Source organism: Eschrichtius robustus, chromosome 14 (genome assembly GCF_028021215.1).
Source record: "Eschrichtius robustus isolate mEscRob2 chromosome 14, mEscRob2.pri, whole genome shotgun sequence".
In the NCBI taxonomy this organism is placed as follows: domain Eukaryota; kingdom Metazoa; phylum Chordata; class Mammalia; order Artiodactyla; family Eschrichtiidae; genus Eschrichtius; species Eschrichtius robustus.
This window is the reverse complement of record NC_090837.1, coordinates 25,823,117-25,850,000: the sequence shown is the minus strand read 5'-3', so window position 1 is coordinate 25,850,000 and position 26,884 is coordinate 25,823,117. Positions and strand designations below refer to the sequence as shown.

The following is a 26,884-nucleotide window of genomic DNA, read 5'->3' as shown; positions in this document are numbered from 1 at the left end:
CAGACGGCTGGGGCCCTGTGTCCAGAGAAGGGGATGTAACAGCCCTGTGCTTTCCGTCATTGGTTTCCCAGCCTGTGGGTGAATGGGAGACAGCTGTGTGTGCACACATGGGGGACAGCCATCAGATTTTTGGCTTAGAGCCACTCCGGGGAAAGGACACCCACGTCCCACACCACAGCCCCCGTCCAGGCCATGCTGGGCAGCGGCTCCAAGAATGGGAGCCTCTGGGGCACAGCGCCCGGAACACACAGGTGCTCCACGAAGACTCACAGAATAAACCTACCAATGAGAGGATCCAGAACCGCTGGCTGGGCCCTGGCTTGGCCGCATCTTTACGAAGCTCCAAGGGCCCCTCCAGGGAACCCCTGTCCGTGAGACAAGCGGGTCCTGGGGTCTAGGACCATCCATGCAGCCTGCTCTGGGCCCCCAGTGCCACCACCATCAGCACAGATGTGCAGGGTGGAGGGATCCCATCATCTCCTCTCACCTCAGACCACAGAGGCCACGTCGCGAGCGGAGGCGCCTCGGGGAAGCAAGCTCCCAGCGGACCCTGTGTGGACCCTGCACGTGCCTCCCAGCGGGTCCAGGGTGAAGGCTCGTGCGCCCGGGAACAACCCCACTACTGTGAGCACGGCCAGTGGGGCTGCTCCCACCGCCGCGGCCTGGAGAGCCGGGCGGAAAAGGCACGTAGGCAGGACAGCGCCCCGTCCAGCTCTCTGTTCCAAAGGGCGCAGCCAGCTCAAGGGAACGTCTGGGCGGGGGCGAGGGCACCTCTCCTCAGACTACAACCTTCTTCTGAGCCTCAAATGGGCCAGTGGCAGCAGACAAGGACGGCTCGGCTCGGCTTGGACACTGGCCCACCCCACCCGGAGGAGAGAGGGTGGAGGGGAAGTGCAGAAGAGAGAGCAAAGGCCAGGGCGGGGACCAGCGATGTTTACGACCCCACCTCGGCACGTGCCAGTGCTGGGAAGGGCCCGTGAATGCACCCAGTCCAGACAGGAGACCGAGGGAGGAAGCTGGAGGAAAAGGGCGAGTGGAAGAAGGAAGGAAGGAGGCCTCCTCTCACTGCTGCCCGGGAGGGGAGAGGGCAAGGCAACACAACCCTGAGGCTAAAAGAACAAATAAAAAATAAAAAATGAACTGGGTGTGGCAAAACAAGGTAGGGAAGCTGAGGGAGGGACCCAGGGGAACAGAACTGCCACCCGCCAGCCAGCTGCCAGGCCCACCCCCACCCTGGGGCCTGGGGTGATTGGGGCGCAGAACCTGGGCCATGAGGGCTGGGCTGCTCCTGGCTGGGATGTGGTGGTCAGCACAGCTGCAGAACAAAGGACACCACCTCCCCACAGGATGGCAGCCGGGGGTGATGCCCAGACCCTCATCCTTATCCTGACACTCGCTGGCTGGCATTGCATAGTCATGGGTCCAGGGGAAACACAGACAAGACTGGCAGGCACCTCTGAGAACGACCAGGGATGGAGAATGTCACTGACGCTCAGCGCTGGGACAGCCTCGGTCACCAGGATCTACCCTACATGGCCACCTGCATCCTTTCCACAGTGCCCCAGGCAAGGGGGGGGGCCTGGCCTCTGCTGACCCCTTACCCACCCCTGGGGACGGGTATGCACGGAGCTGACCTGCACCCCAGGAGGCCACCAAGCCCCCAAGTTGCCATGGAGTCCCCAGGAAGGTCCTCCTGACAGCTCACCGCTCAAAGGACCCAAGCTCGGCAGCCGGGGATGAGCCCCACCCGGGAAGGTAGGGACGGAGAGGGATGAGCAGGGATCCCTCCCCTGGCTGATGGGGATGAGGCAGCTGTGACCTCAAGACCACCATGCTTTCTGTGGGTGCTAGAAAGTGACAGCTGCATCGTCTTCAAACCCATAATCAAAGATGAAAGAAGGAAGTCTCACTGCAGAGCTGACGGGGGAACCAGAAAGTCAGGGCTGTGCCTGTCTCCAGGGGAGTGAAGGGTGCCCACCCTGGGGCTCCAAGCACCTAACCACGGGGCTTCTGGAACAAAACAGTGCAGCCCTCCTCTGATCAGGTCCCCATCTCACCCAGGTGCTTCCTGACACCTCTCTGGGCCAGGTGGCCTGCTGGGGACTGGAGCCCCCAGGCCTGGCAAGCAGGTGCAGCCTCTTGCCTTGTGTGTAACGTGAGAAATGCCTGTGGGCTCCGCGAGGCAGGAGGGGGTGAGCACCTGGATCTGGACAGGCTCCACAGCAGATAAGCCCCTCAACTGGGGGCTAAAAGGTGGGAGCAGAACCCCAAGTCAGTGTGGCAGGGGTCTGAGGGCAGGAGCTCAGGGAGAGGTAGGTGGGCATCCAGCTGCAAAGGGCCTGGGGCACAGGGAGGGCAGAGCAGCCTCCTCAAGGGGCCTGAAGTAGAGCAAGGTCGTGCCGGGGGAAGACAGTCCTCAGGGACCATAGATGGACAGGGACGACTGTCCAAGTTCAGGGCTCAGCCGTAAGGATGCTTGCCTGTACCAAGTGACACTCACAACACAGGAAGAAAGGGGATGCATCAAAAAAAGGCAAGGCAGTTGAGGGAAAGACTGTCAGCTGAGGGGTGGGGAAGGCTTCAGATCTGGTAGCTGTGTGGCCTCAAGCAAGTCACTTTGCCTCTCTGAACCTCAGTCTCCTTGTCTGTAAAATGGTGAAACTGGCTGTTTGGTAAGAAGCTGCACGAGGGAGGTATGCATTACACATGGGCTCCCCTCCCACCCCCATTTCAGGTTGAGAAGCCTGCCCAGCACGGCGGTCTTCAGAAATCACAAAAGCAAAAGAAAGAAGTAGTTCTGCAGCTAAGGCGCCAGCCCAGCGGAGAGGCCACTGCAGTGAAAAGATATGCTTCCAGCCACAGGGAAAAGCAGAGTCCTCTCACTCTTTCTCTCTCTCTTTTTTTTTTTTGCTGCGCTATGCAGCATGCAGGATCTTAGTTTCCCGACCAGGGATCAAACCTGTGCCCCCTGCAGTGGAAGCACAGAGTCTTAACCACTGGACCACCAGGGAAGTCCCTCGCTCTCATTTTTAAACTCAGAGTGGAGATTACCCAGAAACAAGCTAAGCAGAAGGGGGAAGGTGTCTGTCCTCAGGGACAGTGGGACCAGAAAGACAGAGGTGCCCCAAGGACAGCACCCTCTCAGCCCAAAAGGAAAGATCCCGACAGGTCAAAGGGGTGCCCGGCTGGGCCCTAATGCACCTCAGAAGTGCCTGCCTGAGCCGTGGGACCGCTGGGAGCATGAGGACACTGAGCCAGGCTGGGCTGGCACACCAGCTCCGCCACCACCCCAGCCGTGTGCCCACGAGAGAGGCACCTGCAGGATGTGCCAGCTTGCACTCGCCATGGACCTCGGGGCCTCAGTTCTCCATCTGTAGAGTGGAGGTGACGGTGGGATCATTAATGACAATGAGACCTCAGGAGAAAGACCCTGGAAAGTGGTCATCTCAGCATCTCCTCTGGCAAAAGGGGGCCAGTGCTCTGGGTGCGGACACCACCCTGCTCGGGCCACCACCCCAGTTTCCGCTGCTTTAGACGGCAGCCGAGTTCTGGGCCTCAGCACGGGTTGCCTGCCTCGTCCATGCCCCGCCGACAGAGCCCCACAATCCCCCAGCTCATGCTTCCAGCAGGCGGTCCCCATGCACCAGATGGGGGAATAAGGGCTTTAGTAACTGACTTCCGACTGTTGGCTGCCCCATGACCCACTTGCTACTGCTGGCACCCGCCCTCCCACCCCGGGACTCACCACTTTGGTGGACTCCGGTGCGTCCTGGCTGCCCCTGCCCTTGCTGCCGAGGTGGGGCGAGGAGGAGGGTGAGTCATCCACGTAGGGCAGCCCGTCCTGGTGCCGGCGCTGCTCCTCGGCCTGGTCCGTGGCACAGCTGTACCCCAGCGGCGTCCCGAATGGTGCATCTACGTTGCAGAGAAGCAGCCTGTGTTAGAGCCAGGAGAGGGGCTCCATACCCCACCGGTCACTTCCAGGCGTGGAACAGGGGCCTCAGGTAGGCTGATCTCACCTTCACAACTGACTGGCCAAAGACGGCAGCGCGAGGAGGGGACGAAGCAGCAGCCCCCTCGTCAGGCGACACGAGGCTGGGCTTTCGATAGCTGTGGGGCAGCGGGAGGGGGCCCTGAAAGGTGGACCCCAAATGCCAGTGTCTTGCTGTCAGGGACATCCTTTTACCTTGTCTGTGGGATCCGACCTGATCCTGCTGACCTAGGTGCAGGGCCAGGAAACAGGATGCAGGCCTCTCCCAGCCAGTGTCCCTGTGAGCACAGAGAGCGGCTTATGCTACAGCAGGCTCCCTATTTGGGGGTACCTAGTTATAGAGCTAACACCTTCCTACAGGCACCTGACGGCAGTCAGCCCCATCCCAGGCCTAACCACAAAGCCCACACGTGCTTCCAAGCCCTTGGCCCTTTGGTAGCTCTGTTCCCAGAACTGTTCTAATTCAGGGGACCCCCTCACTGGGACATCAACTTACAATGGCCCAGCCTGTTCCAAATCTCACATGAGGGCCACTTCTCGACTCCTTCCAAAGGGCACCTGGGATTTCCAAGAGGTCATCCCAACTGGGTTAAGTCACGTCACTGTGACTCACCTGCAAGCAGCCCAAGGCTACAGCACAGGTGGCCTCCGGGGCGGTCAGTCACCAGTTTACAACAACTGCCACCACCAAACACTGCCCAGGCCAGGTGGGCACAGGGCCCAGCACAGGGCCACTCTCGGGCTTCCAGAGCCTGAAACGGGGCTGTTCTCACTTCCTTCCACGTGGGCAGCCGGGAGGAGCCACGGCTGGACTGGCTGCAGGCTAAGACCGGCCACCGAGCTGCGGGCGCCCACATGGCCAAAGTCCCAGCTCCCTCCGACGCATCTGCCTCACCCCATTCCTCCACCTCCGGTCCCAGCTGGTCACACGCCTTCTAACAGGTGTCCTTAGCCCTGGCTACAGGGCAGCGTCACCTGGGGAGCTTTGAAAACATAACATAGGCGGACCCAACACAGACCGAGTCAGACGCCCGGGGTGGCCTGGGCCCTGGTGGCTGTAAAAGATTCCCATGGGACTCCAGCAGACAGCCAGGGCAGAGATCCTGCACTACCCCCACCCGGCCTGGCACTGTGCTGGTTGCCATGCCGATCCACCTGTGTCCCTGGTGTCTGCACTCAGGTGCCAGCCGCAAAGGCCAGGCTGGGTTCTGCCTGTGTGTGTGTCCACAGGAGGGTCCCAGCAGAGGCTAGCTCTGGGGTGAGTGTAGCAGGAGGACCCCAAGAGCTGCACAAAGGCACCCTGGTACCTCTTAATCCCATGGACCCTTAATCCACGGACCATCATAGGGGCTTTAGTTACCAAGATCGTTGTGTTGGGTTATCACCCACAGACCCCCTGGACTTTGGGTTTTGTATTGTCCTTGCAGGACAGTCCAAGGCCATGGTCAAGTTCTGCCTCCTCCTCCTGAGGATTTGCAAAGGCACTTAACTAGCTTTCACTCAGCATCCCCAAGGACAGCTGGGGAGGGGTCAACTGTATTAAAAAACACAAAACCCTGTTAATGCAGAATCCTAATTCTGTACCCCACCCTCCAAAACAGGTCTGACTCCAGCTTCCACTTCCTTCTGGGAATCACAGGTTTGTCTGCTTGTTTAAATAAAATAAACACGCGGCCTTCTTTTCTTAAATTACAGCAACCCCTACTCGAAACTTGCCAACCACAGGAGCTGCTTCCCACAGCAGCTGGGCACGGGCGGAAGGCTTCAGCTGTCAGGGCCTCACTCCCGGTGAACCTGAATGGTCCCCCTGGGCCACGGGGCTCTCTGCTCTGGCCCTGCAACCTGGGACTCATCCTCCAGGTGGGGCAGGTGGGCAGCTCTAAGCCGTGGTGGGAATGTCTCAGAAGCGAGAGGCTCTGGTCTTGTCCAGGGGGCTGCACACCTGAGATGGTGCGGTTCACTTAAGCCATCCATGTCTCAGTTTTGCTGACTTAAAACTGGGCCCATGAACTCGACAATGGTAGAGGTCCCCTCAGCTCTAAAACATCACTGTCACTCTTTAGGGCGGCCGGCCGTGCCCTCCCCACCTCCTTCAACAGGTCCCATCCTCTGCCCCCAACTCCTCCTCTGGGCCCGGCTTTTCCATTAGCTCAGAATTACCAGCATCCACATAACCTAAGAACCTTTGAACTGTTTTTTAAAAAATAACAATCTTAAAAAGTCAACATATTCTTTATCGCCTGGAAGAACACTGAGCATGCCACCTGATTTCCAGGCCCGTGACTGCGCTGAGCTCATGACCAAGGTCAAATCAACACTGAGTCTCCAGTAAGAACTTCAGGGTCAGGCTCAGGGCCCCAAGGCTCACCCCAAGAACTGCAAGAATTCATGTTTGTGAAACCACGTGCTGGTTTCACGATATCCGGGCTAAAACCTGGTGCAAAACCAAGTCATCCCCCCCACCCCGTGAGGGTCTGCTGGCCCGTGTCCAGGGGGACCATCGGCTCCGACGTGGATGCTTCACCCCCACCAGGTGAGACTGAGGGGCCAGGTTTGCAGCCAGATGCCATGGGGTCGTGAGGAGGCTCCCTGGCAACTAAAAACCCAGCCGTATTCCCTCTGCACACACCTCCCCAAACCGACGTCTGAGGAACTGATGCTTTTAAGCCTGAGTTCTGGATGGCTGGCCACCCCTCCTGCATCCCACCTGAGGGCTCAGCCCACTGTCCAGCTCATCTGGACTCAGCACCCCTCATTTCACTGACCCCCCAAGACTGCTCCGATGCAAGTGTGACGGGCGGGAAGAAAGCCCTCAGTTGCCTCCTCCCGCTTCTAACCAGCACACAGGGACCTGCCTTCCTCTCACCCTGCGGGTTTTCATACCCGAGGTCCCCACACCACAGGGGTCCCCCTTCTCTTGAGCACAAGGTGCATTATTTGGGGATTTGGAAAGCCACTGTCTCCCCAGAACCAGAGCAAAGTGAGAGAGAGGACTTGCTCTCCCCTCCTCTGCCAGCAACACCCAGCGGGAAAACCTCTCTGGGCCTGGCCACCTGGTGACACAGTGGCTGCAGAGGCCAGGCACTTCCTGCAAAGCTCTACCCAAAGCTGAAGCCAAACACAGGAAAGAAGCGGGCATGGGCCTGGGATCCCATGCCTTCTAGAGGCTCAGCAAGATAAAGGCGGCTCAACCCAATGCTCAGAGCCAGAGGGGAAGGGGGAAAGGGAGGGAGGGGGGAGGGGAGGGGAGGGAGTGGAGGGGGCTGCGAGGCTGAGTCAGCTGCGAGGCTGAGGCTTAGTGTGGAAAAAGGTTTGCACAGTGAAATCTGAAACCTCCTCTCCAGGCAAGTCGGCTCAGCAGCCTCCAGCCAAGCACTCTGCAAATCTAAAATCCATCCTCCGATGCAAGGAAAAAAGGCAGCCCCCACCCCCCTCCAAAAAAGCAGAAGGAATTGGGTCAGTTCGGGGGGGGGGTGTCCCCCGTCGGTGCCCAGGTCACATCCCCTTCTTTTTTTTTTTTTTTTTTTTAGTTTAAATTTTATTTCCTGCCCCCAAACATCCATTAAGCGCCCAGGAGAAGGAAAAGGGGATGTGACTAGCAATAGAGATAAATTTTCTTCACAACAATGGCCATGGCAAGCTTAGGCACTTTTGGTGAAATCTCTCTGGGAAGTACTGGCAGAGGAATAAAAGGCAAACTGACACAGAAGTATTGCTTGGTGTGCATTTCCAGGCTCTGCCTTCTTTCTCATCTCTTGGTGGCAGGCGGAGGAAGAGGAGAAAAGGTTAAACTTTTTTATAAACCGGCAGAATAAGCTTATAACATCCTCTCACTATCTCTGCATAGGTTCTAGTCTCTGCAGCATTATATAAGCTTTGCCCAAAGTAATGAACAGTTGAAAGTCAAATGTAATACTCCACCAAACAACTTAAAAATGCTTGCACACCGGAAAGGATTAAGTTGCAGAGAACACAAATGGACCCAGAGCAACCTTTGCCAAAAGAGAATATTGTGCTAAATGTACAGCCATAGCTCTTTTCCATATGAAGAAACAGTCAGAAGGATAAAAGAACTTGGTCAAAATCACACAAGTAAGTAGGACAGAATCTGGTCTGTCTGTCCCAAGGGTTGTGTTCTTTAACCACCAGGCTAGCTTTTCTCAAATCTGATTCACGCATAGAATAACTATACACCTCTGTTTGCCTTGAATATTCCCTGTTTATACGTATGCCTGCTGCAGTTTTTAACATTGCCCACTTTGACTCCCAAAAGCAACCGAGAATACACAATAATTTGGTCACTTTATCCATGGACCACTGTGGTGGGACTGCCCAGGAAGCTTATTAAAAGTGCAGCTTCCTGAGCCCTACTCCAGATCTAGATAAGTTTTCTGAGGGTTGGCTCAAGAATCCAGGTACAAGTCTTTTTAAGTGGTTTTGTGGAACCCCCCAGGTGAGTCTCTCGCTCTCTTAAGTTAATAAACCATTTATTCTGCCTCCCACAGATGCCCAGCCAGGTCCTGTTAAGGTAGGAGTCCCCGCACCACATCAGAGGGATGCTCCCAGCCAAGTAATCTCTGGAGCCTTGGAGAATCTGAATGGTCTCATGCTGGCCCACCTGCCATGACAAACCTCCTCCAGAGCATTCCCCTTCACATTTTACCTTCTACCACTCCCAAAGGCAGTCTGCTCCAATGAGGCCTGACTTCGTCTGTCCTAACGTGCACCCGCTGATTCAAGCAGTTTAGGAATACAAGGTGCTGTGGTTCTCAACCAGGGTGGCCCAACCTCTAAAATAGTAGTCCAAGCAGTCTCTACCTCCTGGGCACATCCCCTCTGCAACAGCCCCAGTAAAAGAATGTCCCATCCTTGCTTTTTCAAGGTCGGCAACAGGGAGTCCCCTCCTAAAGAAGGTTCTCTCTCATTGCCACACTCTCAAAGGCTGCCCCCAATGTTGTTCCTTCCTGTGGGCCTGATCAGGCTAAGGGCAGAGTTGTCTCTTTCCTTCTCTGAGTCGGACCAAATCGTCTTAGTAACACCTCTTCGGCAGTGGTGACCATGTGTTTCACGGGGGCTGCTGCTGAGCCTTTATCTCATCCTTTCATGGTGGAGAGAGAGAGGATTATAATGATTTTTACTTCTAGGGGAGAGGGGAGTGTAATGATTATGTTGTCATTTTGTATTATGTCCTTTTGTCATGAATTTGTTTTGAATTTCATATTAAAATGGGCCCACCATTCCCACATTGTGAGGTCATTCAGCACCCTCATTTTGCACCTTTAACATCTCTCTCAGTATCACTTGGAAATGTCTGAAATGGCATGAGCTTTTCCTCACATTCCTATCAGCTGTAAATCCGGAGCCCCAACATGAACCTAACCATTGAGCAGAACACCTCTCCACTACCTGTGTAACACTGGGGAGGCCCCTTAACCTCTTGGTTTTCTTCAGTCCTCAGTTGTGAAAATGTGAGGGTTCTATGAATTTATATTTGGGGCGGGACAAGGTCGAGGAGAGTGTGCCTTTGCTTTCATTCTTCCAATCTGGAATGTCTTCCCTCTCTTCCCCATGGGTCCAAATCTCACTTGTCCTTCAGGCCCACTGCCAAGGAGCCTTCCCTGATTCCCCAGTCCACACAAATCTCTGCCTCTTAGGGTCAGTGCCATACAACCTAGCTGTCTCTTATGTTAATCTTGCCTCTCAAGCCAATCTCACAATGTGGGTCTCTCTTGCCCTCCTGGGGCCCCTGGGGCTGTGCCAGCCCACCGGCGCGCCCCACGTGGGGTGTCTACTAGACTAGGGCATGGGTGGGGAGGCCCAGGTGTGAGGGGCCAGGCAGAGTACCTCTGCCTCCACCCTACTCTCCTCCACAAAACTGCCCCTCCTCCTGAAGCCTGCCCCTCAAGTCACAGCTTCCTTATATGACCTCACTGGGTAATGATGACCTCACAGGCCTTCTCACAGTTTCCATGGCAAGGTAACTATGCCAACGTGCTGCCCTCAGAGAAATTTCCCTGCCAGTTCTCCACCAGATACCAATCTCTTTGATTGTCTGAGAGAGAATGTCTGACCGGATCTTCTATATTTACTCTAACCTGTCCTCTGTTCCCTGGGAGGGCAGTGCAGCAGGTACACTGAGACCGGGCATCTGTACAGGAGGCATGGTGTACACACAACCTCCCTGGCTGCCACATGTTCCTGTGGGGCTTGCCCACCACATACACCTGAGCACTTTCCCAGCTGTAAGTAATACCAGTGACCTGGGACACCTTCAGGGACCCACAGTGCTCACTGTTGAGGACAAGTGAAAGGTCATCCCTGGACAAGTGTGCAGGATAGTTCTGATCTTTATAAATGTAGCCTTCCCCTTTGGGCTACAGGATGCTTCCATTCAGAACCTTTCCTGATTGGCCTCTTAGCAAAAGACAAGTGCATTTTTGTTGGCAAATGGTAAATGGAGCAGTTTGAGGAAGAGGGCCACTCTTGAAACACACCTTCAAACCCAGGCACCTCTGTGCTGTCATGTAGACATCTATATCGGTGCCCTCAAACACATCCCATCCTGAGCTGCTGAGTACTAGGGGAGAGGGTGGTGCCATATTGATGGGAAGACCGGAAGAACCAAGAGGGGTGTTGAAGTGCTAATGAGACTGGAGGGCTGAGGAGATGGTGTCCCAGGAGGCTGGGTTGATGTGAGCCTAGACTTGGTACCCAGAACGCGGTTCTGAGTCTCCTGATCACTCTGCCTCTGTATTTGGCCTTGTTCTAATCTAGATAAAAGTATCAGAGGGCTAGAGTTCAGTGTGGTTGAAACAGGCAGTATAAATGGGGCCCAAGAGGGGTTGCCAAGGTGGGAGGGGTTCTTAACCAATTTATATTAGATTATTTTTTTCCAAACCTTGAAAGACATTTCCATTAAAGTCTCAGAAGTGACAGACTGCAAGAAATGTTTTCTCTGTTGTGGAAGGGAGAGATGGAGAGGATCATGACTGCAATTACTTTCGGGTTCTACTGTTTTCCCTGGAAATGGTGAAGAGACTTCTTCATGTGCTGCAGCCGTAGGCTCTAGGAATTGCTTTTGCAGCCAGTGTCCCTTCTCTAGGGACTCATAGAGGTGATGGGCCAAGGCTGTGTTTTGGATGTCAAGTAGATTGAAGGTCTTCAGCCAGAAACTGGGAGAGACAGGAGAGAGGGAAATTCTGGCAGGAGACTGTGTACAGCAGAAGTGACTGATCAGTTCTGATTTTCTTTGCAGCAGCAGTGGCTCCCGTTTCTCCTCCTATACCTGGTCACTACCGTGTCCTCAACCGAGGGTGTGGAGAAACGCAGTGGGGCTGGCATGGGGAGACATACTGCCTGGTTGGTGGCTACCGGGCCTACGGGGATGTTCCTTTGGCCACGCCAGCAAAGGTGGAACCAGAGAAGCCAGTCCCCAGATGTGCTCCCAAGAGAAAGCACGCTCTGGAAAAGTCGGACGAAGATCTGGGTTGCCCCAGACCCAAAATCCGGTGATTGCAGCATGGTGCCAGGAGGTGGACCCCACAGAATCTTGCTTGGTGAGCCATTCTGAAGAGAGGGCAATGGTTTAACTGCCTAAGGCAGCGGATGCCTCTTCCTGCAGTGACCCACCCCGTCCCCCCACTGCCCACTGCCACAGATTAGAACCTGCGTCTAGCAGTCCCTCGGCAATCACATCTAAAATACGCACAAAATAAGCATAGAATTGAAACTTCCAAGGGTGTGCTCCCTGAGAGAGGGCTGGGTGATGGCCACCCAGGCTCCAGGACACCCTCCCACCTGTGTATTTGTTGAGCAATAAAGACAGTAGGGAAGCCTGGGCTTTCTCTGTAAACGCAGCCTCAAGGGCAGCCCCTGCCATCACGCTGCCCACCCGTCAACTTGGCAGAGCCGCACGCCGGGTCCGAGCCGCCCCTCTCCTCTGAGTTTACACACCCCTTCCCGGGCCTCTTCCCTGTCCACCTGCACTCTCTCCAGCCAGGCTGGATGAGGTCCCCGCCAGCCGGGCTCCTGAGGTCAGAGGAGGACCTGGCCCATCGCAGATCCGCGCCTGCAGCTCCCGGACGCTGTCCTCCCTGCCCTGGCAGAGCCACGCCACACCAGCCCGGAAAGCGCCACCCGCCCCTGGACCAGCCTCAGTCCCTCAGCCCCTCACAGGGCCCCCAGGAGCCTCGATACGCCCCTCCCCATTTCTGCTTTTGCACCTCAGGGAGCAAGAACCCCTCCGAGGCCTCTGCCGGGCCCTGCGGGACCCCCGCTGCAGGACTCCCATGAAACGTGTGCCCGGACCACTGGCTGCTCACCTCCTGGGGGCAGCCGAGCAGGGGGGCCCTCCCAGACCCGAGGTGCCTGGAGGGTCCCCAGTTCCCGCCTTGGCTGCCTTGCTGCTGCGAGATCCCAGCCCTGTCCCACCCTCAGGTCAACGTGCCCTCCCCACCCCATGAGTCTGGAGCAGGCCCTCAGGAGGAGCAAAGGTTACGCTCTCAGCCCTCCCTGCCCAGAACAGACAAGGGACGACGGAGAGAGGCCTGGGGAGCAGGGAGTGGCTTGCTGATAAATACGCATGGGGTCAAGAGGACACAACAGGGGACTTCCCTGTCGGTCCAGCGGTTAAGACTCTGTGCTTCCACTGCAGGGGGCACGGGTTCGATCTGGGAACTAAGATTTTATAAGCTGCGTGGTGCAGCCAAAGAAAAAAAAGAACAGGAAAAGAGGCACCGGGAACTCGGGTGGGGCGACAGGAAGACCCCGGCAGCGGGTGGTCTCCATCCCCATTTACACCGCCAGCAGAAGCTGGGCCGTATTTATTCACAAAGTTAAAAGCAGATCAAATACAGCTTGGCTTCCTTCCGGCGTCTCAGCCAGCTGCAGCGTGAGGCAGCCCTGGAGCCCTCACCACATCGCATCGTGTCTGCAGAAGCCCCCTTCCCGGCTCCCGCCCTCCTCTCCCGGTCCCGCACCCCTTCCTGGTCCCAGGGCAGCAGCACAGTGGTGCTGGTGGTGCAGTGCTGGGTACTTTCACAGACAGCAGCTCACATCCTTGGGGGGTGTCCTGCCAGGTAGGCATCGCCCCTCTGGGAGAGGCTCAGAAAACTGGGCGGGGAGGGAGGTCCAGGTCTCACCAAAGGGCCCACAGGCTCCACGGGACACAGCTGGCTCTGGACGCCACACTCATCCTGAGCTTTGAGCCCTCCTCCTCCTGCTGCCCTGTGTGCTGAGAGCAGATTCCATCTGTGGGACAGGCCACTGGTCCTGGCTCGGTGTCCAAGGCTGGCTCCTTTATTTGTAGTAGAACTTGGGTACAGTCAGAGGATGTTTGTGGTGCTACAGGGAAGTAAGTTCCCCAAACAGTGGAAAACCCTCAAATCTCTGATGTAGCAAGTGGGTATTTTTGCCAAATACCTGCTGACCTTTGCCCGGCACAGCCTCTGGGCCAGGCACAGGGCTGGCCACCCACCCACATCATCTCCTTGAATCCACCCCCATCCCCTTAGGGGGCAGGAACTTCCAGATGCCCATTTTTCAGACAGGGAAACTGAGTCTCCGAGAGAAAAACTACGCCCAGGTCCGCCGTGTGACCTGCCCAGTTCGGTCACCTTCCAAACACATTTCAAAGCGAAGACATTTTTAAAAAGCCGAACTGATAACCGTATGACTCAGCAATTACCCTCCTGAGGTATGTAACTCAAAGAGATGAAAACAGGTATTCAAACCAAAACTTGTACCAGAATGTTCAAAGAGCACTCTCTTTTGCAATATTTCAAAATAGTCAAAAGGTAAAACAACACAACTACCCTTCAACTGATGAATGGATCGGGAGGGATAAATCAGAAGCCTAGGGTGAACACACACACCACTAATATATAAGACAGATAACCGACAAGGACCTACTGTATAACACAGGGAACTCTACTCAATAGTCTGTGATAATCTATATGAGAAAATAATTTTAAAAAGAATATATGTACGTGTATAACTGAATCATTTTGCTATACACCTGAAGCTAACACAACACTGTAAGTCAACTATATTCCAATAAAATAAAACAAAAAAAACTGATGAATGGATAAACACGTTGATATACCAAAGTGGTCTATCCATACAAGGGAATATTATTCAGCCTTAGAAAGGAAGTATTTACACAGGCTACAGCATGGATGAATCTCCCAAACATTATGCCAAGAAGGCAGCCCCCAAAGACCACATACTGCCTGATCCCATTTATATGAAATGTCCAGAATAGGCACATCCATAGAGACAGAAAGCAGGTACCTAATGAGTATGGGGCTTCCTTTTGGGGTGATGAAAATGTTTGGGGGGACTTCCCTGGTGGTCCAGTGGGTAAGACTCCGCACTCCCAATGCAGGGGGCCCAGGTTTGATCCCTGGTTGGGGAACTAGATCCTGCATGCCGCAACTAAGAGTCTGCATGCCGAAACTAAACCTGGCGCAGCCAAAAAATAAATAAATATTAAAAAAAAAAAAGAAAATGTTTGCGAACTAGATAGAGGCGATGGTTGCACAACATTGTGAATCAACTAAGTGCCAGTGAGTGGTTCACTTGAAAATGTTTAGTTTTCTGTTGTATAATTTCATCTCAGTACAAAACAGAACAAAACGGACCTGTTTTTCTCTCTTAAACAGGGACCTCAGAACATAATCCAGCCATTTCCTGAAGACCCGGAGCATCGTTCCGGACAGAGGTCAGTACGGCCTGGCACTGTAACCCCAGGCCACCCACGGGCAGTGAGAGGCTGCCGCGCTTTCTGAGATATCTGGGTGGTTCTTCTGTTTTCTCCTCCACCGTCAGGCTGGCAGCCGTCCCTTCCTGCAACTACACCACGTGGGTCAAAATCCTTTCCATCGAGACATCCCCCATCCAGTCAGCCGCTGCATCCTGGTGAGAGCCTGCCGTCAGAGCCCGTGGTTCTGTGGGAGAAGGAGGGGCAGAGAGGGCACTCCAGGAACCAGGACCTCTCAGTCTTCATGCTGCCACCCCGACAATGACATCACCAGGCCAGCATGGCAGGTCCCAACTGCCCGGGCAGGGGGAGCTCACAATTCACACCAGCGTGTGCCACACAGAAAGCCCCGAGGCTGGTTAAGTCCCCACAAGAGGTCGGAAAATGCAGTCGGGAGGGGCCTGAGCCCCACTCTCCAGGCAGCCCCAGGTGCCCAGGCTGAGCTCTTGGGGTGATGGGCCGACAGCTCCCACGGCCCCTCCCACCCAGGGTTTGGGTTCCAGCTGGGTGGAGCTTGAATCGCCTGAAGGTCAACTCTGCCGAGGACTTTCAGCACTAAAGCCCGAGTGCCCCCAGTGTGGGCAGACGAGGACCCTCCCCAATCAGCATCTAGAACATTATCAACGGACTCTCTTCTGTCTCCAAGGACCCACCTGTGCCTTCCGCTCCCAGATCCTCGGGAAGGGAAAGATCACTTATGCTCTGGGCCTGGGCCGGAGCCAGCTGGTGCCGGGAGGGGCGGGCGGAGGCTGCAGCACCAGCTGGGAGGAGCTGCAGCCCTCGGGATAGGATGATGTGACTGTTACTCTGCACAGCCTGACTCTGACCACGGCGGCAGTTTGGTCTCAGACAATCAAACTAATGTATGTACTGAGCACCCAATACTCAGTCAAGACGTAGCGCAACCATGACTCATGCTGGGCACGGTGCCGGGCACGCGATGGCGGGCACCACAGACCCAGCCCCTGTCCCTGGGGGCTGCAGAACCCCAGGAGTCACGTGACACATGCATCATGGCAAGGCCACTGACGAGGGGCAGCTGGACCCTCAGGCGGGCAGCAGAGACCGTCTCCCCGAGGAAGTGACCATGGAGTGAGGGGGCAGACGCTAGTTCCCCCAGAACGCGAGGCAGGAAGGACAGAAGAGGAGGAGGCCGTGTGAGGATGGGGGCAGAGGCTGGAATGATGTGGCCACAAGCCAAGGAGTCCGCGGGGCCACCAGAGCTGGACACGGCCCAGCCCCACCTTCACGTCGGACTTACTTCTGCCTCCAGAACCGGAGAGCACACACAGTTGTTGTTTAAGCCACAGTTTGTGATAATTTGTTACGGCAGCCACAGGACACTGACAGACATAGCCCATGGCTTGGAAGTGGTGCCACGGAGTCAGAAAAGAGACAGCAGACCCGAGAGATCCAGAAGGGCTTTACGGAGGCGAGGTCCACATGAGACAGAAGAACGACTGGGCCTTCAGCCAGCAGAGACGCCCAATGGAGGGGGTCAGGGCCTCCAGGGTCCCACGTGCAGGAGGCTGGGAGGGTGACGTGCTGGGAACTAGAGGAGAGGCGGCAGGAGTCCTCCTGGGGAGGCTGTGGGCTGCGGGCCAAGGACTCGGGCTTCATTTAGGAGGAATCAGGGGCCTCGAAGGTCTGGAGCAAGAGTGGGGCCCGGGAGCCAGTGACACTGGCAGTATGTCTGGGTGTGGCGCTGGAGGTGGGACCGGCCGGAGGCTTCTGTGACGGTCACTCCAGGTGAACCGGTAGAGGGCCCAGCTTCAGTGGGAACAGAGAGCAAGACATGGACACACAACAGACAGGGCCAGACCGAGGGGCTTGGATGGAGGGAGGAACAGTGAAGGGGACGCTGAGTTCCCAGTGCCTGAGGCCAAGACCTCAGGGAAGGAGGTGGGAGGGGCGCAGTGGTGAAGGCAGCAGGATGGCACCTGCAAGAGGGCAGCGCCGGGCACAGGACCGTGGTCTAGGAGTGGAGGGGAAGCCATCAGCGTGGTCCCTCCTTGCTGGCCCAGGTGCCCGGCCAGGAGCCAGGTCATGGTCACTGCATGGCTATGCCCCCATCCCCCAGCCCATTCCCACTCCAAAGAGGAAACACGGAGGGTAGGAAAGAAAAGATGGCAGGAGGGAAGGGCTCCCTATCTGGTGAACATCACATGGAGCCCAGGCCAGGGCCCAGCCACGGGCAGGAGGACCCACCTTCCCCACTTCCGCCTCGGCACTGCCCCTCCTGCAGGAAGCCTGGGGAGGGTCCAGAGAGGAGGTACGTGTACACCGCGTTCACAGCAGCATCATTCGCAACGGCTGAAAGATGGGGTCAACCCACGTGTCCATCGGCAGAGGAATGGATAAGCCAAATGCGGTCCAGCGATAAAATGGAACATCACTCAGCCTTAAAAAAGAAGGAAGTTCTGCTCTATGTGAGGCATGGATGAGCCTCGAGGACACTATGTAAGTGAAATAAGCCAGTCACAAAGGACAGATGCTATAGGGTCCACTTGTCTGAAGACATTGGTTTGCTCAGGCTGCCATAACAAGATCCCACATACTGAGTGGCTTAAACAACAAAAACTTATTTTCTCCCAGTTCTGGGAGCTGAAGTGTGAGATGGGGCGCCAGCTGGGTTGGTTCTAGGGTGAGCTCTCTTCCTGTTGTGCAGATGGACGAGTTCTGGCTGAGTCCTCATCTGGCCTTGTCTGGTTGCATGTTCGTGGACACAGTGAGCGTAGCTCACTACTACCACTGTGGGTTAGGGCTTCAACAGATGAACTTTAGGGGGACATCAGTCCACAACCTGTGAGGTACCCAGGTCAGGTAAATTCACAGAGACACAAAGTAGAATGGTGGTGCCAGGGGCTGGGGGAGGGGGAAGTGGGGAGTGACTGTTTTAATAAGGACAGAATTTCTGTTTGGGAAGATGAAAAAGTTCTGGAGATGGATGGTGGTGATGGTTGTACAACAACGTGAATGTACTTAACACCACTGAACTATACACTAAAAGATGGTTAAGGTGGTAAATTTTATGTTGTGTATATTTTAACACACACACACACACACACACACACACACACAAATGATCACCCAGGTTTGGAGATTTAAGAAACAAACAAACAAAAGAAGGGCAGTGTTACGGGTTGCACTGTGCCCCCCCGATTCATATGCTTAAGTCCTAACCCCAGTACGTCAGAGTGTGACCTTCTCTGGAGACAGGGCCTTTTCCAAGTTGAAATGAGGTCATTAGGTTGGGCACAATCACAACATGATCGTGTCCTTGCAAAAAGGGGAAATTTGGAGACAAAATGGCACACAGAGAGAACGCCCCGTGAACAGGACAGCTGTCTACAAACCAAGGAGGGCTCGGCACACCTCCACCCTCCCAGTGCACAGGGGGCTGCGGCCCTGGCCTTGAGATTCCGCATTTTGTTTCTAGGCCCCAACTGTACCTGTTCCACCCACCTTCCCACACAGAGAGGACCGGGCGCTCTGGCCCTCTCTTCCTGCAGCATGAGCCCTGGGCTCACCCCCTCTTCCTCCCCTGTCCACCAAGCGAGGCCTGGCCCTGCCTTTCCCACGGGCAGAGGCCCTGGCACCCAGCTCCACGAGCAGCTAAGGGGGAGTGACCAGAGTACCCTTATCTCGGCCACCGGCCCGGAGGGCCCGTTTATCTCTCCTTTCCACGCAGTTGAAAGGAAGCTGGTGCTGAAGGGGTGCATGAAGGCACCGACTCCACAACAGGAAGATGGCGTGGGCGCGGGCCCCTCGGCACCAGCCACCTCACATGGTCACCCTTGCTGCCCAGGGACACACCTCTGGCCCCCAGGGCTCTCCTGTCCGGAGGGCTGCCTCAGAGGTGGCATTTGTACTGCTGACTTGATTAACTGTTCTTAGAGCTCTCAGTAGACTGGACAAGGGGACATTCAGGGTGACCTGCCTGCAGCACCAGGGTCCAGGTGGGGCCGGCTGCTGGCAGCGCCCGGGGTAGACACCGTTTCTTCCAGAGCTCAGCTTCCACCCCTGCCTCCGCGAGGGTCAGAGGTCCCGAACTCTGAGCCACCTGTGAGCAGGGGAGGGCAGAGGCCGAGAGGGGAGCCCACTCCCCACCTGCCGCCTGCTGTGGTGCTGTGTCTGCCCGGAGCCCCTTCGCTCATCAGGGCAGGAGGGACTCCCTCCCGGACCTGGGCAGAGCAGCCCCCGATGAGCCCAGAGCGGGAGTGGGTGGGGGGAGGTGGGGAGGAGCCTGGAGCCAAGTGCTCTCTGGTCCTCTTGGCACCATGGTGCGGGGACAGTCTCGGAGACCTCACTGCAGAGCCGGCACTGGGGCAGCTGGCCCGGCTGCTGCGGGGAGGATGTGCCCGAGTGTGTCTGGAGTGGAACTGAGGTCAGCTCCCCCGAGACGTGTGTGAAGCAGTGAAAGAAGCAGTTTGGGGTTGTGCCTTTCCTGTGCCTTGGCCGCCCCCTTCCACGTACATACAGGGGACTCCGGCCATGGGGGACCTGGACCAAAGGCATCACCAGAGCCCAGAGCAGTGCAGGTGGTGATTATTTGGGGGCTTCCTCTCTGTGCAGCTCCAGGACCACTCACTCGGTGGACCCCACCCTGCTTCTCTGACCCCACCGACGGCAGGCTGGCCAGGTGCAGGGCGTGGGCTCTGCCAAAGCAAAGACAGCCGGCCGGAGACCAGACTGCGGGGCCCCTGCTTGGGGCTCTCACACCCGGGGACTCGGAGGGCGTGGGCTGAGTGCCCTCCTGCTCAGTCTGTGCTGGAGGCTGATCAGGGCTTTGATTTTGGGGAAATCCCTGTGGGTCTGGAGGAGGCCAGGGTGACCCAGGGCTTGGCCCTCATTTTCAACCTCTGGCATCACCTGCTCCAGCAGATCAGGGGGTGGGGGAGAACCGTAGGCCTAAGGAGTCCACAGTGAGTGACTGCCGGCCCCCAGCCTTCCTGAGTCCCAGCTCCCCCCTCTGAGGGCAGCCATTACCCAAGGCTCATCTACCTTTCTGGCCTCTGCCATCAGGAAGCTTGGGGGCCAGCTGGCACAGTTCATGCACCCCAGGGACCTCAAACACTCTTTGGACCTTCATTTTTGTTTTCTTCCCATGGTCTTATTTCACAGTTTAATTTCTGAGAGCTGCCTCAGTCCTTTTGAAAACAGGCAAATAAAACCTACAAAAACACACGCTCCACCCAGCCTGGCAAGCTCCCTGGCCCACATCCTGCTCTCCTTCCTTGGGACCTGGAGGCCCTGGTGCAGTGCGAGCCCCTCCTCTGGGAGGGGCAGGGTGGGGCGTCTCCCGAGAAACCCTACAAACCTCCTCCTTAGGCTCCATAAGTGATTCATTTCCTACAAGTGTCCTGTGCTGTTTTCCAGCATAATCTCTGTTCTATATGAATCAAGATTCTGGCTCACACTTTCTGCCATGACTGATGTGAGTTTCCCCTTTAGAAATATTCTTCCTACAGGGCCCAAAGTCATTCTTCTATAAGAGTGAGTGTGAGTGTGAGTGTGTGTGTGTGTGTGTGTGTGTGTGTGTGTGTGTGTGTGTTTTACCTCTGCTGCATGTGAAGGGAGCGAATACATTCTTTTTGTCTTATGGTGTGTCACCTGTGCTGATGGGTTCTTGGCAGAGTTGAAGGAAGAGTCTCCCAAGCTGCATAACAAATTTCTAGGTCTATGGTGATGGCAAGAAACAGCCAGGTTATGAAACTGAGGAGAGGAAGGTGGTGGGGACTTCTTCCGGTTACTGGGGCCGGGGTCAGCAAACTATGGCTCAATCCAGACCACGGCTTGCTTTCGTAAATAAAGTTTTACTGGAACACAGCATGCTCATTGGTCTCTGCAAGACATACAGCTGCGTTCGCGCTGTGATGACGAGGTTGCGTAGTTGTGACAGATACCACATGGCTTGCAAAGCTGAAAATGTTTACTAGCTGGCTCTTTGCAGAAACAAGGTAGCTGACCCCTGGTTTAGGATAAAAAGCAGAGGTGGAGAGGCCCCAGAATAATGGCTCTAGCTAAAGAGAGTCTCTTCTCGGCAGTTTTATCTTTTAAAATAGATTTAATATGAAAATGCCAGCCCCCTCATTTCCACCTGAAAGGGGCCAGAAAAACTGGGTCATGAGATCTACGTCTGGGTGGAACTGATGTTAAACTTGGCTTGGGGACCAGGCCCAGGATCGGCCAGTGGTGATCTGGAGGCAGCTGTGTATGTGCTTCCGTGACAGGGAGCTGCCTGCTGTGAACACAGCTTCACCTTGAGCTTGAAAAAGTCCCCTCAAAGCCAAAACCACGCAAATCCTGAGCTGCCCGAACACACTGAGTGATTGAAAGACTATAAAGTAGAGCCTTGAAGAAAGCAGGTGAAGATGTGGCTTTGGACGGCCTGCAGCCTTGGACTAAAGGTGCCACTTGCTGTTGGCATTCTCCACTCTGCACAGTGTGCCCGGTGGCAGTAGGCGCTGTCATTATGCTCAACCTCAGCAAGGCCCAACCGTGTAGCTCCCCTGACCACAGAGGTGAGGGGGGAGCCGCCGGGGCGTATTGCCCTGTGGTCCAGCCTCGCGGAGAGAAAGGGGAGTTAGCCAGCTTTTGAGCTGCCTGGGGGACAGAAGGAAGAACATTTTGACTGCAAGCATGGTTAAACATGGAAAAGCTGTCAGGGGAGTGTGAGAAATTCCCATCTGGGGAGGGCTCCGGGAAGGGTAAACCATATGCCTGGTGACTGGCATTGGCCTCGTCGGCCCCCGGAAGAAAACCTTTCCTCCTCTCTGATTCAGCAGCTCTCTCCCCCCAGGTCCCCCCGGCAAATCGTTGGCTCATCAGATCCCAGCAGCACAGAGCCCATGAGAACGTCCAAGGCCCTGAGTTACTGGAGGTTTCTTTTCTGGGATGGTTCTTGAACTGAAGAAATCTCCCGGGACGCGGGACCATCTCACAAGGTCCTGGTGCCTGCTGTGCTGAGCCTCCGTCAGGCCAGCCCCAGGGTGGCTTTGTCAGCCCTGGAGTGGTTATGGGCATGGGCGTGGGGGTGGGGGTCCCAGCAGGTTCCATTGAGAGAAACCCAGACTCTGTTCATCAATGGTAACAAATGTCCCACTCTGGTGGGGGAGGGGGCTTGATATGGCGGCAGCTGTGCCTGCATGGGGGCAGGGGGCATATGGGAAATCTCTGGACTTTCCTCTCAAAGTGCAGTGAACCTAAAACTGCTCTAAAAGAAATAAAGTTTAAAAAAAGCAAACAACAACAACAACAACAACAAAGAAGTCACTGCCAGGACGTCCCTCAAGTCCTGAGATTCCTACCCCATCCTCCTGTTCCTATCTGCCTTTCAGAGCCCCTGGACGGCTATTTCATGTGACTTGTCCAGAAATTTTAGCTGGGGCGAGTGGGAAGGTTAGTGCGCTTTTCTCCACCTCCCCTGGAACTGGGAGTTCACACTTCTGCCCTTGACTCTCCTCCTTTGTGTGTGGAGGTACTCCCTGGATTGAGCTCCCGGGAGCTCTCCTGCAGCCCCTCCTGAAACCCCCGAGCCTGGCCCAGCTGACACTTGCACTGCAGATTCAGGCCGGCCCTCGGGGGAGCCCCGTGTCCCTAACAACCAGGACTGTGTCCAGCTTGTGATGCTGGGAGCCCCTCTCTGCCTCCCTGGTTTCCTCGGCCGCATGCCCTGGTTGGGCCTGTCCCTGCCCTGCCGCAGGACCCTCTGTGGATTTCTGAGGCCTGACTCAGAGGTCCTCACAGGGTGGCCACAGCTGCACGTTAAAGTTCCTGCCCGCATTTCCAGGGGGAGAAAGGCTTCAGGCCACCTGTTCATGGAGACCTTTGCCAACATGGAGATTCCTGGGACCGGGGGATGCCAGAAGTTGTCCTACGAGCCAGCCCTGCCTTCCCAGCAGCCCCACGGCCAGCTGTCACCCACCCCTGCAGTTGTCCCAGACGCATGGCGGTCCTCTGTGGCATGTGCCCCCCGTGGTATGGGGTTCCTGCTTCTCTGTGGTGGGGGCCATGGGTGGAGCAGGGAGCACAGTGTCCGGGACCATCTGGAGGGGCAGAGGGTGTCAGGTGGTGATCGTTCCTCTCTGAGTCTGTTTTCCCATCATCAGATGGGAGTGATTTGAGGAATTTGTAGGGCTATGCCGGGATTTGCAGTGAGGTCTGTAACAGCCTGGCACGTGGTAGGTGCCTCGGGAAGGAGGGGTTTTGCATCCGATATGATTTCCCTAACATGATTTCCCTAGAGGGCCGGGCAGTGCACGTGGAGGGAGGCTGAGTTGGCTGTGCCTGGAATCCAGCAGGAACGCGCCATGCGTTCTTCCCCGGATACTCTAGCCACCTGCCCCATCTGGCCGGGCCCGTGCAGCACATGGGCCCTTGAGTTATGCCCCCACCCATGCCCATTCTCACATTTTTGTCCCGTTTTCAGAAGGAGGATCGGACACCAGGCTAGAACAGCAGGTGGGGGAGGGAAGTCCCAGAGGAGTAAGTCTTTGGCGTCTCCCACCCTCTTCCTCAGCCCTTTCCGGTTCCCCCTGTGGCCCTGCCTTGCCCGCCTGCTCCCTGGGGCGCCCTCAGCGGGTCCGAAGGCCGTTCATCCCCTGCACGCCACCCTGTCCATCTTCTCCAGCCTCCCCTCCCAGGGACTTGCTCTCCACCTGTTAACTCAGACCTCAGCGTGAGTCCCTAAATTTTATGTTGCTCTCCAGCAGTTGGAAGCCTTGAGACCCAGTGCTCAGCCAAGGACAGTGTGCTGATCTCGAGTCCTGGCCCAGCTGGGCTGAGCACCCAGGCCCCAAAGGCCCCTGGGCAGGCACCTTCCAGGATGCTGTCTTGCCAAGAGCACTGCCCAGCACCTCCCCCTCAGGACGTGCGGCCAGCAGACCAGCTGAATCCTCTTTTTATTGATGAGAAGCCAGGGGCCCAGAGAGACATAGTAAATTGCCAAGGTCACCCAGCTGGGCAGTAGTGGGGCTGGGCTGGAGCCAAGCGCTGCTCTGCCCTGCAGGTTGAGTTCTGCCCCAAGCCAACCGGCATGGAGGTGGCCATCCTGCCACCTGGAAAGGTTGGTGCCTTGGGGCAAACGGGGCCTGACCAGGTTGGAGGTCGCTCATCAGCTCTGTGTCCCTGTGGCTAGTCAGCGAGCCCACCTGATGTGCCTGTGGGCACATGTGGCCCCTCAGCCTTGAGGGGAGATGGCCAGGAGGGGGACACAATTGCTGCTATGCTATAAGGATGTGGGGAGGCTTCCTTAACGAGGTCCTGCCATCGGGGGCCAGACCAAGGGGCTTCTGTCCTGCGTCGGTTTGGTGACCACAAGTGGGAGCTGCCGGTCTAAGAAGCTGGGTTAGGTTCCCTTTGGTGGGTGCACGTGCCTCACACATGTGCACACATAAGAACGCACACAGATGCACATGCACACACTCACGCACACACAGACACTTCTTTGCAAGGAAGGGGAGAACGTGGAGGGACGGAGATCCGCTCAGAGGGCTTCAGCCTGGACTTGGTCCAGAGCCTCAGAGAGAAGAATCTTTCTGGACTCTCAGGATCTGGTGGGAAATCTCCCGTGGGGCTCCTCTGCACCTGTCGTGGTCTCCCAGGCCCCTGACGTCCTCAAGCAGAGTGTCTGCGTTTGAGCATCCTGAGGGCCCGCGTGCACCCCGGCTCCCGCTTGAATGCTTGATTCTTGAAATGTGCATGGAGCAGCCCGTGCAGGTGTTTCCACGCCACCCCCGCCGGCCCCCTCCTGGCGCTGGCAGTTCCCTGCCTGGTGCTGACAGGCTGTTCTTGTTTGGAAACAGAGAAGACACCATCGCTGTTTTTCTTCCCCTTTCCCAACACATGAGGCTGCGTTGGGTGCTGGTTCTGCGTGTGCAAGTGGTGGGCGGCGCGCCCCCTCCCCATCAGCGCTTCCTCTCTGGGTCCCCAGGAAGCACGGTGACCTCGCCTGCTGTGCAAGGTGTGCCAGCCTGGACCATGGACACGTGGGGTCCCCGGGCAGATGCTGGAGGCTCTCCCTTTGTCACTAACCCAAAAAATCACTTCCGGTTTTTGTGATTCAGAAGTGAGCCCAGCCCCTCACCCCTCAGATGTCCTGAAACCCAGCTGGGTCCTCCGGTGGCCATCAACTGGGGAGGGGCGGTGGGGGGGGGGGGAATCTGTGCGAGCACTTTTGCAGAGACTAGCACATAGCCAGGCTCTTGGAGAAGGTGGACGGCACTTGTACCCCATTGTCTTATCAGCCTGTTGCCTTGTGGGTCCAGCACCCCCGTGGGCTGGTGGTTACGTGTGGGTGTGGTTTGTTTCTTTTGATCTGGCCCTGGGTTGGTGAGTGAGTGGGGTGGGGGAGAGTGCCTCCACAAATGGCCCCTGTGTCCCGATGGTCAGTGGTCTGAGGAAGGACAGGACTCGGATGAGTGTGTAAGGAGGGTTCTAGCATCTGGACGCAGGTTGTGAAGCGGGTAGAAAGTCGAAGGGGCTCATGCAAGGTGGGTGGGAGAAAGAACCTGGGGGAGTCACCCTTGGCGGGTGAGGGGGTCAGATTTTTCAGGGGGGGCATCTCGGAGTGCCTTCCCCCCTGAAGGCCAAGGGGCTGCACCCGTGGGGGCTGACTCCCCAGGGCTGAAGGGCGTAGTGGCTAGAGGCTGGCTTGTCACCCCCGCTCTGAGGCCTCTCATGTGACACTTCGCTGGGCACTGGCCAGCCCAGGTGCCTGCCAGGTTTTAATGCCCCCCAGAGAAAGGCTGGTCCCACCACACAGGTTCCTTGAGCTCCGCCGTCCAGTTCCATGTGGCTCGGGGCATGGCCGTCTCCTCCCCAGGATGCACCGTGGCTGAGTAGCTAGGAGGCCAGGGGATGCATGTCTGCACTGCCGCTGCAGTGCTAATGCACGCGGCCTCTCTGGAAGGGGTGGGAGGGGGCTGCTGGCTCGAGTCCAGCCATCCAGATAGACCAGCTCCACCGTCTGATTGCCCTGGGTGACATTCCCCAGCCCCCAGCCAAGAGCAGAGCGTCTCAGCCTGGAGTAAGGCGAGACCTGGAGACATACACCTGCATGGCTGGGACTAATTCTGAGTCTCAGAAATGCTTTAGAAAGTGTGTAATGTGGGGAGGGTCCTTGTGGGCAGAGCCCTGGGAATAAGCAGTCGGGCTCCTTCATGGTGACGGAAAGGGGACTGACACCTGTTGGGTGCCTGCTGTGTGCCATGTGCTGCATGGGCGTGTGACCTGATTGGTCTCCACTGTTCTCCTGTGCAGGGGGATGGCAGTGCCCGGTCTGGAAGGACAGAGACATCAGGTCAGTGACCTGAGGCAGTGGACTGGGGCCCAGGAGTCGGGCTTGTTTTCTCCAGGCCTGTTCGGAAAGCCCGAGCTCAGATTCTGTGCCTTTAACAGTACCCGCAGGAATTGCTAGCCTGTGGCGTGCGTGCTGGGGGGCGTGATCTGGCTGAGCCAAGCTGGTGTTCTACCACACGGGTATTTCTGGGAGAAGCGCCAGGCTCAGAGCTGGTGTCAGGTACCCCTGGGAGCCCTTCCGGATGCCTTGTCCTCCCTGGATAACACAATTCTTGAGTGAAGGGCCTCTTCCTAGTGGATCTACACCTGACGGGCCCAGAGCCTCCTGCTGCATGGTGGTCCATGCTGCCCTGTCTGCGGATTGTGTCTCTCTGGAGGACTCGTTTTCCCCAGGAGGTGTTCAGAACCAATACCCCAGGCCCCATGGGAACCTGCTCTCCTGGTGGCCTGCGGGTGGCCAGTTGGAGCCCTAAGTGGGGGTCTGGCAGCTGTGCCCACTGGGGGCAGCATGACCAGTCCCATTTCCTCCCACAGGCCAGGGCAGCAAGACAGGAGCCTGGCCGACTGCGGAGTGAGCCGTGGGGCTTGAGCAGGTTGTCACACCGCAATGACAACTGGGATTATCACTGGAGGTGGTAACTCCCACATGACAGTTTCAAGTTTCAGGTCAAGAGCTGAGGCTAGTCCTCCGTCTCCTCTCACATCTGGACAGAGATCCTCGCCAGTTTACTCCCCTCCTGGTTCCTCAGCTGTTTTTGAGACCCTGAGCCCCAAGGGGTGGGGAAGCACCTCGTGTCCAGGACACTGGGGGGCCGCACCTTCCTGGTGGGTGGCTC

The 26,884-nt window shown here is 56.6% G+C and overlaps 2 protein-coding genes across 3 annotated transcripts in view; one reads left to right on the top strand and one right to left on the bottom strand.

Annotated features, from left to right (window-relative positions):
- The window catches only part of BCR (BCR activator of RhoGEF and GTPase), a 101,561-nt gene that overhangs the window by 45,113 nt on the left and 29,564 nt on the right, over positions 1-26,884 (bottom strand). For both annotated transcript variants that reach the window (XM_068562530.1, XM_068562531.1), the window contains exon 2: positions 3,746-3,912. In XM_068562530.1, the coding sequence (XP_068418631.1) occupies positions 3,746-3,912 (167 nt within the window). The remainder of the gene's footprint in view (positions 1-3,745; positions 3,913-26,884) is intronic.
- Positions 10,051-11,500, top strand: LOC137776263 (DPEP2 neighbor protein-like). Its single transcript, XM_068562532.1, has 2 exons — positions 10,051-10,117; positions 11,244-11,500. The coding sequence occupies exons 1-2, from the start codon at positions 10,051-10,053 to the stop codon at positions 11,498-11,500; spliced, it is 324 nt and encodes a 107-aa protein (XP_068418633.1).

What these genes read in the sequence shown, in the direction of transcription:
- LOC137776263 (XM_068562532.1), top strand. Translation starts at nt 10,051, where the DNA reads ATGTCTGACCGGATCTTCTATATTTACTCTAACCTGTCCTCTGTTCCC. An exon ending in CTGGGAGGGCAGTGCAGCAG is followed by an intron (nt 10,118 to 11,243) that starts GTACACTGAGAC and finishes TTTTCTTTGCAG; the next exon opens with CAGCAGTGGCTCCCGTTTCT.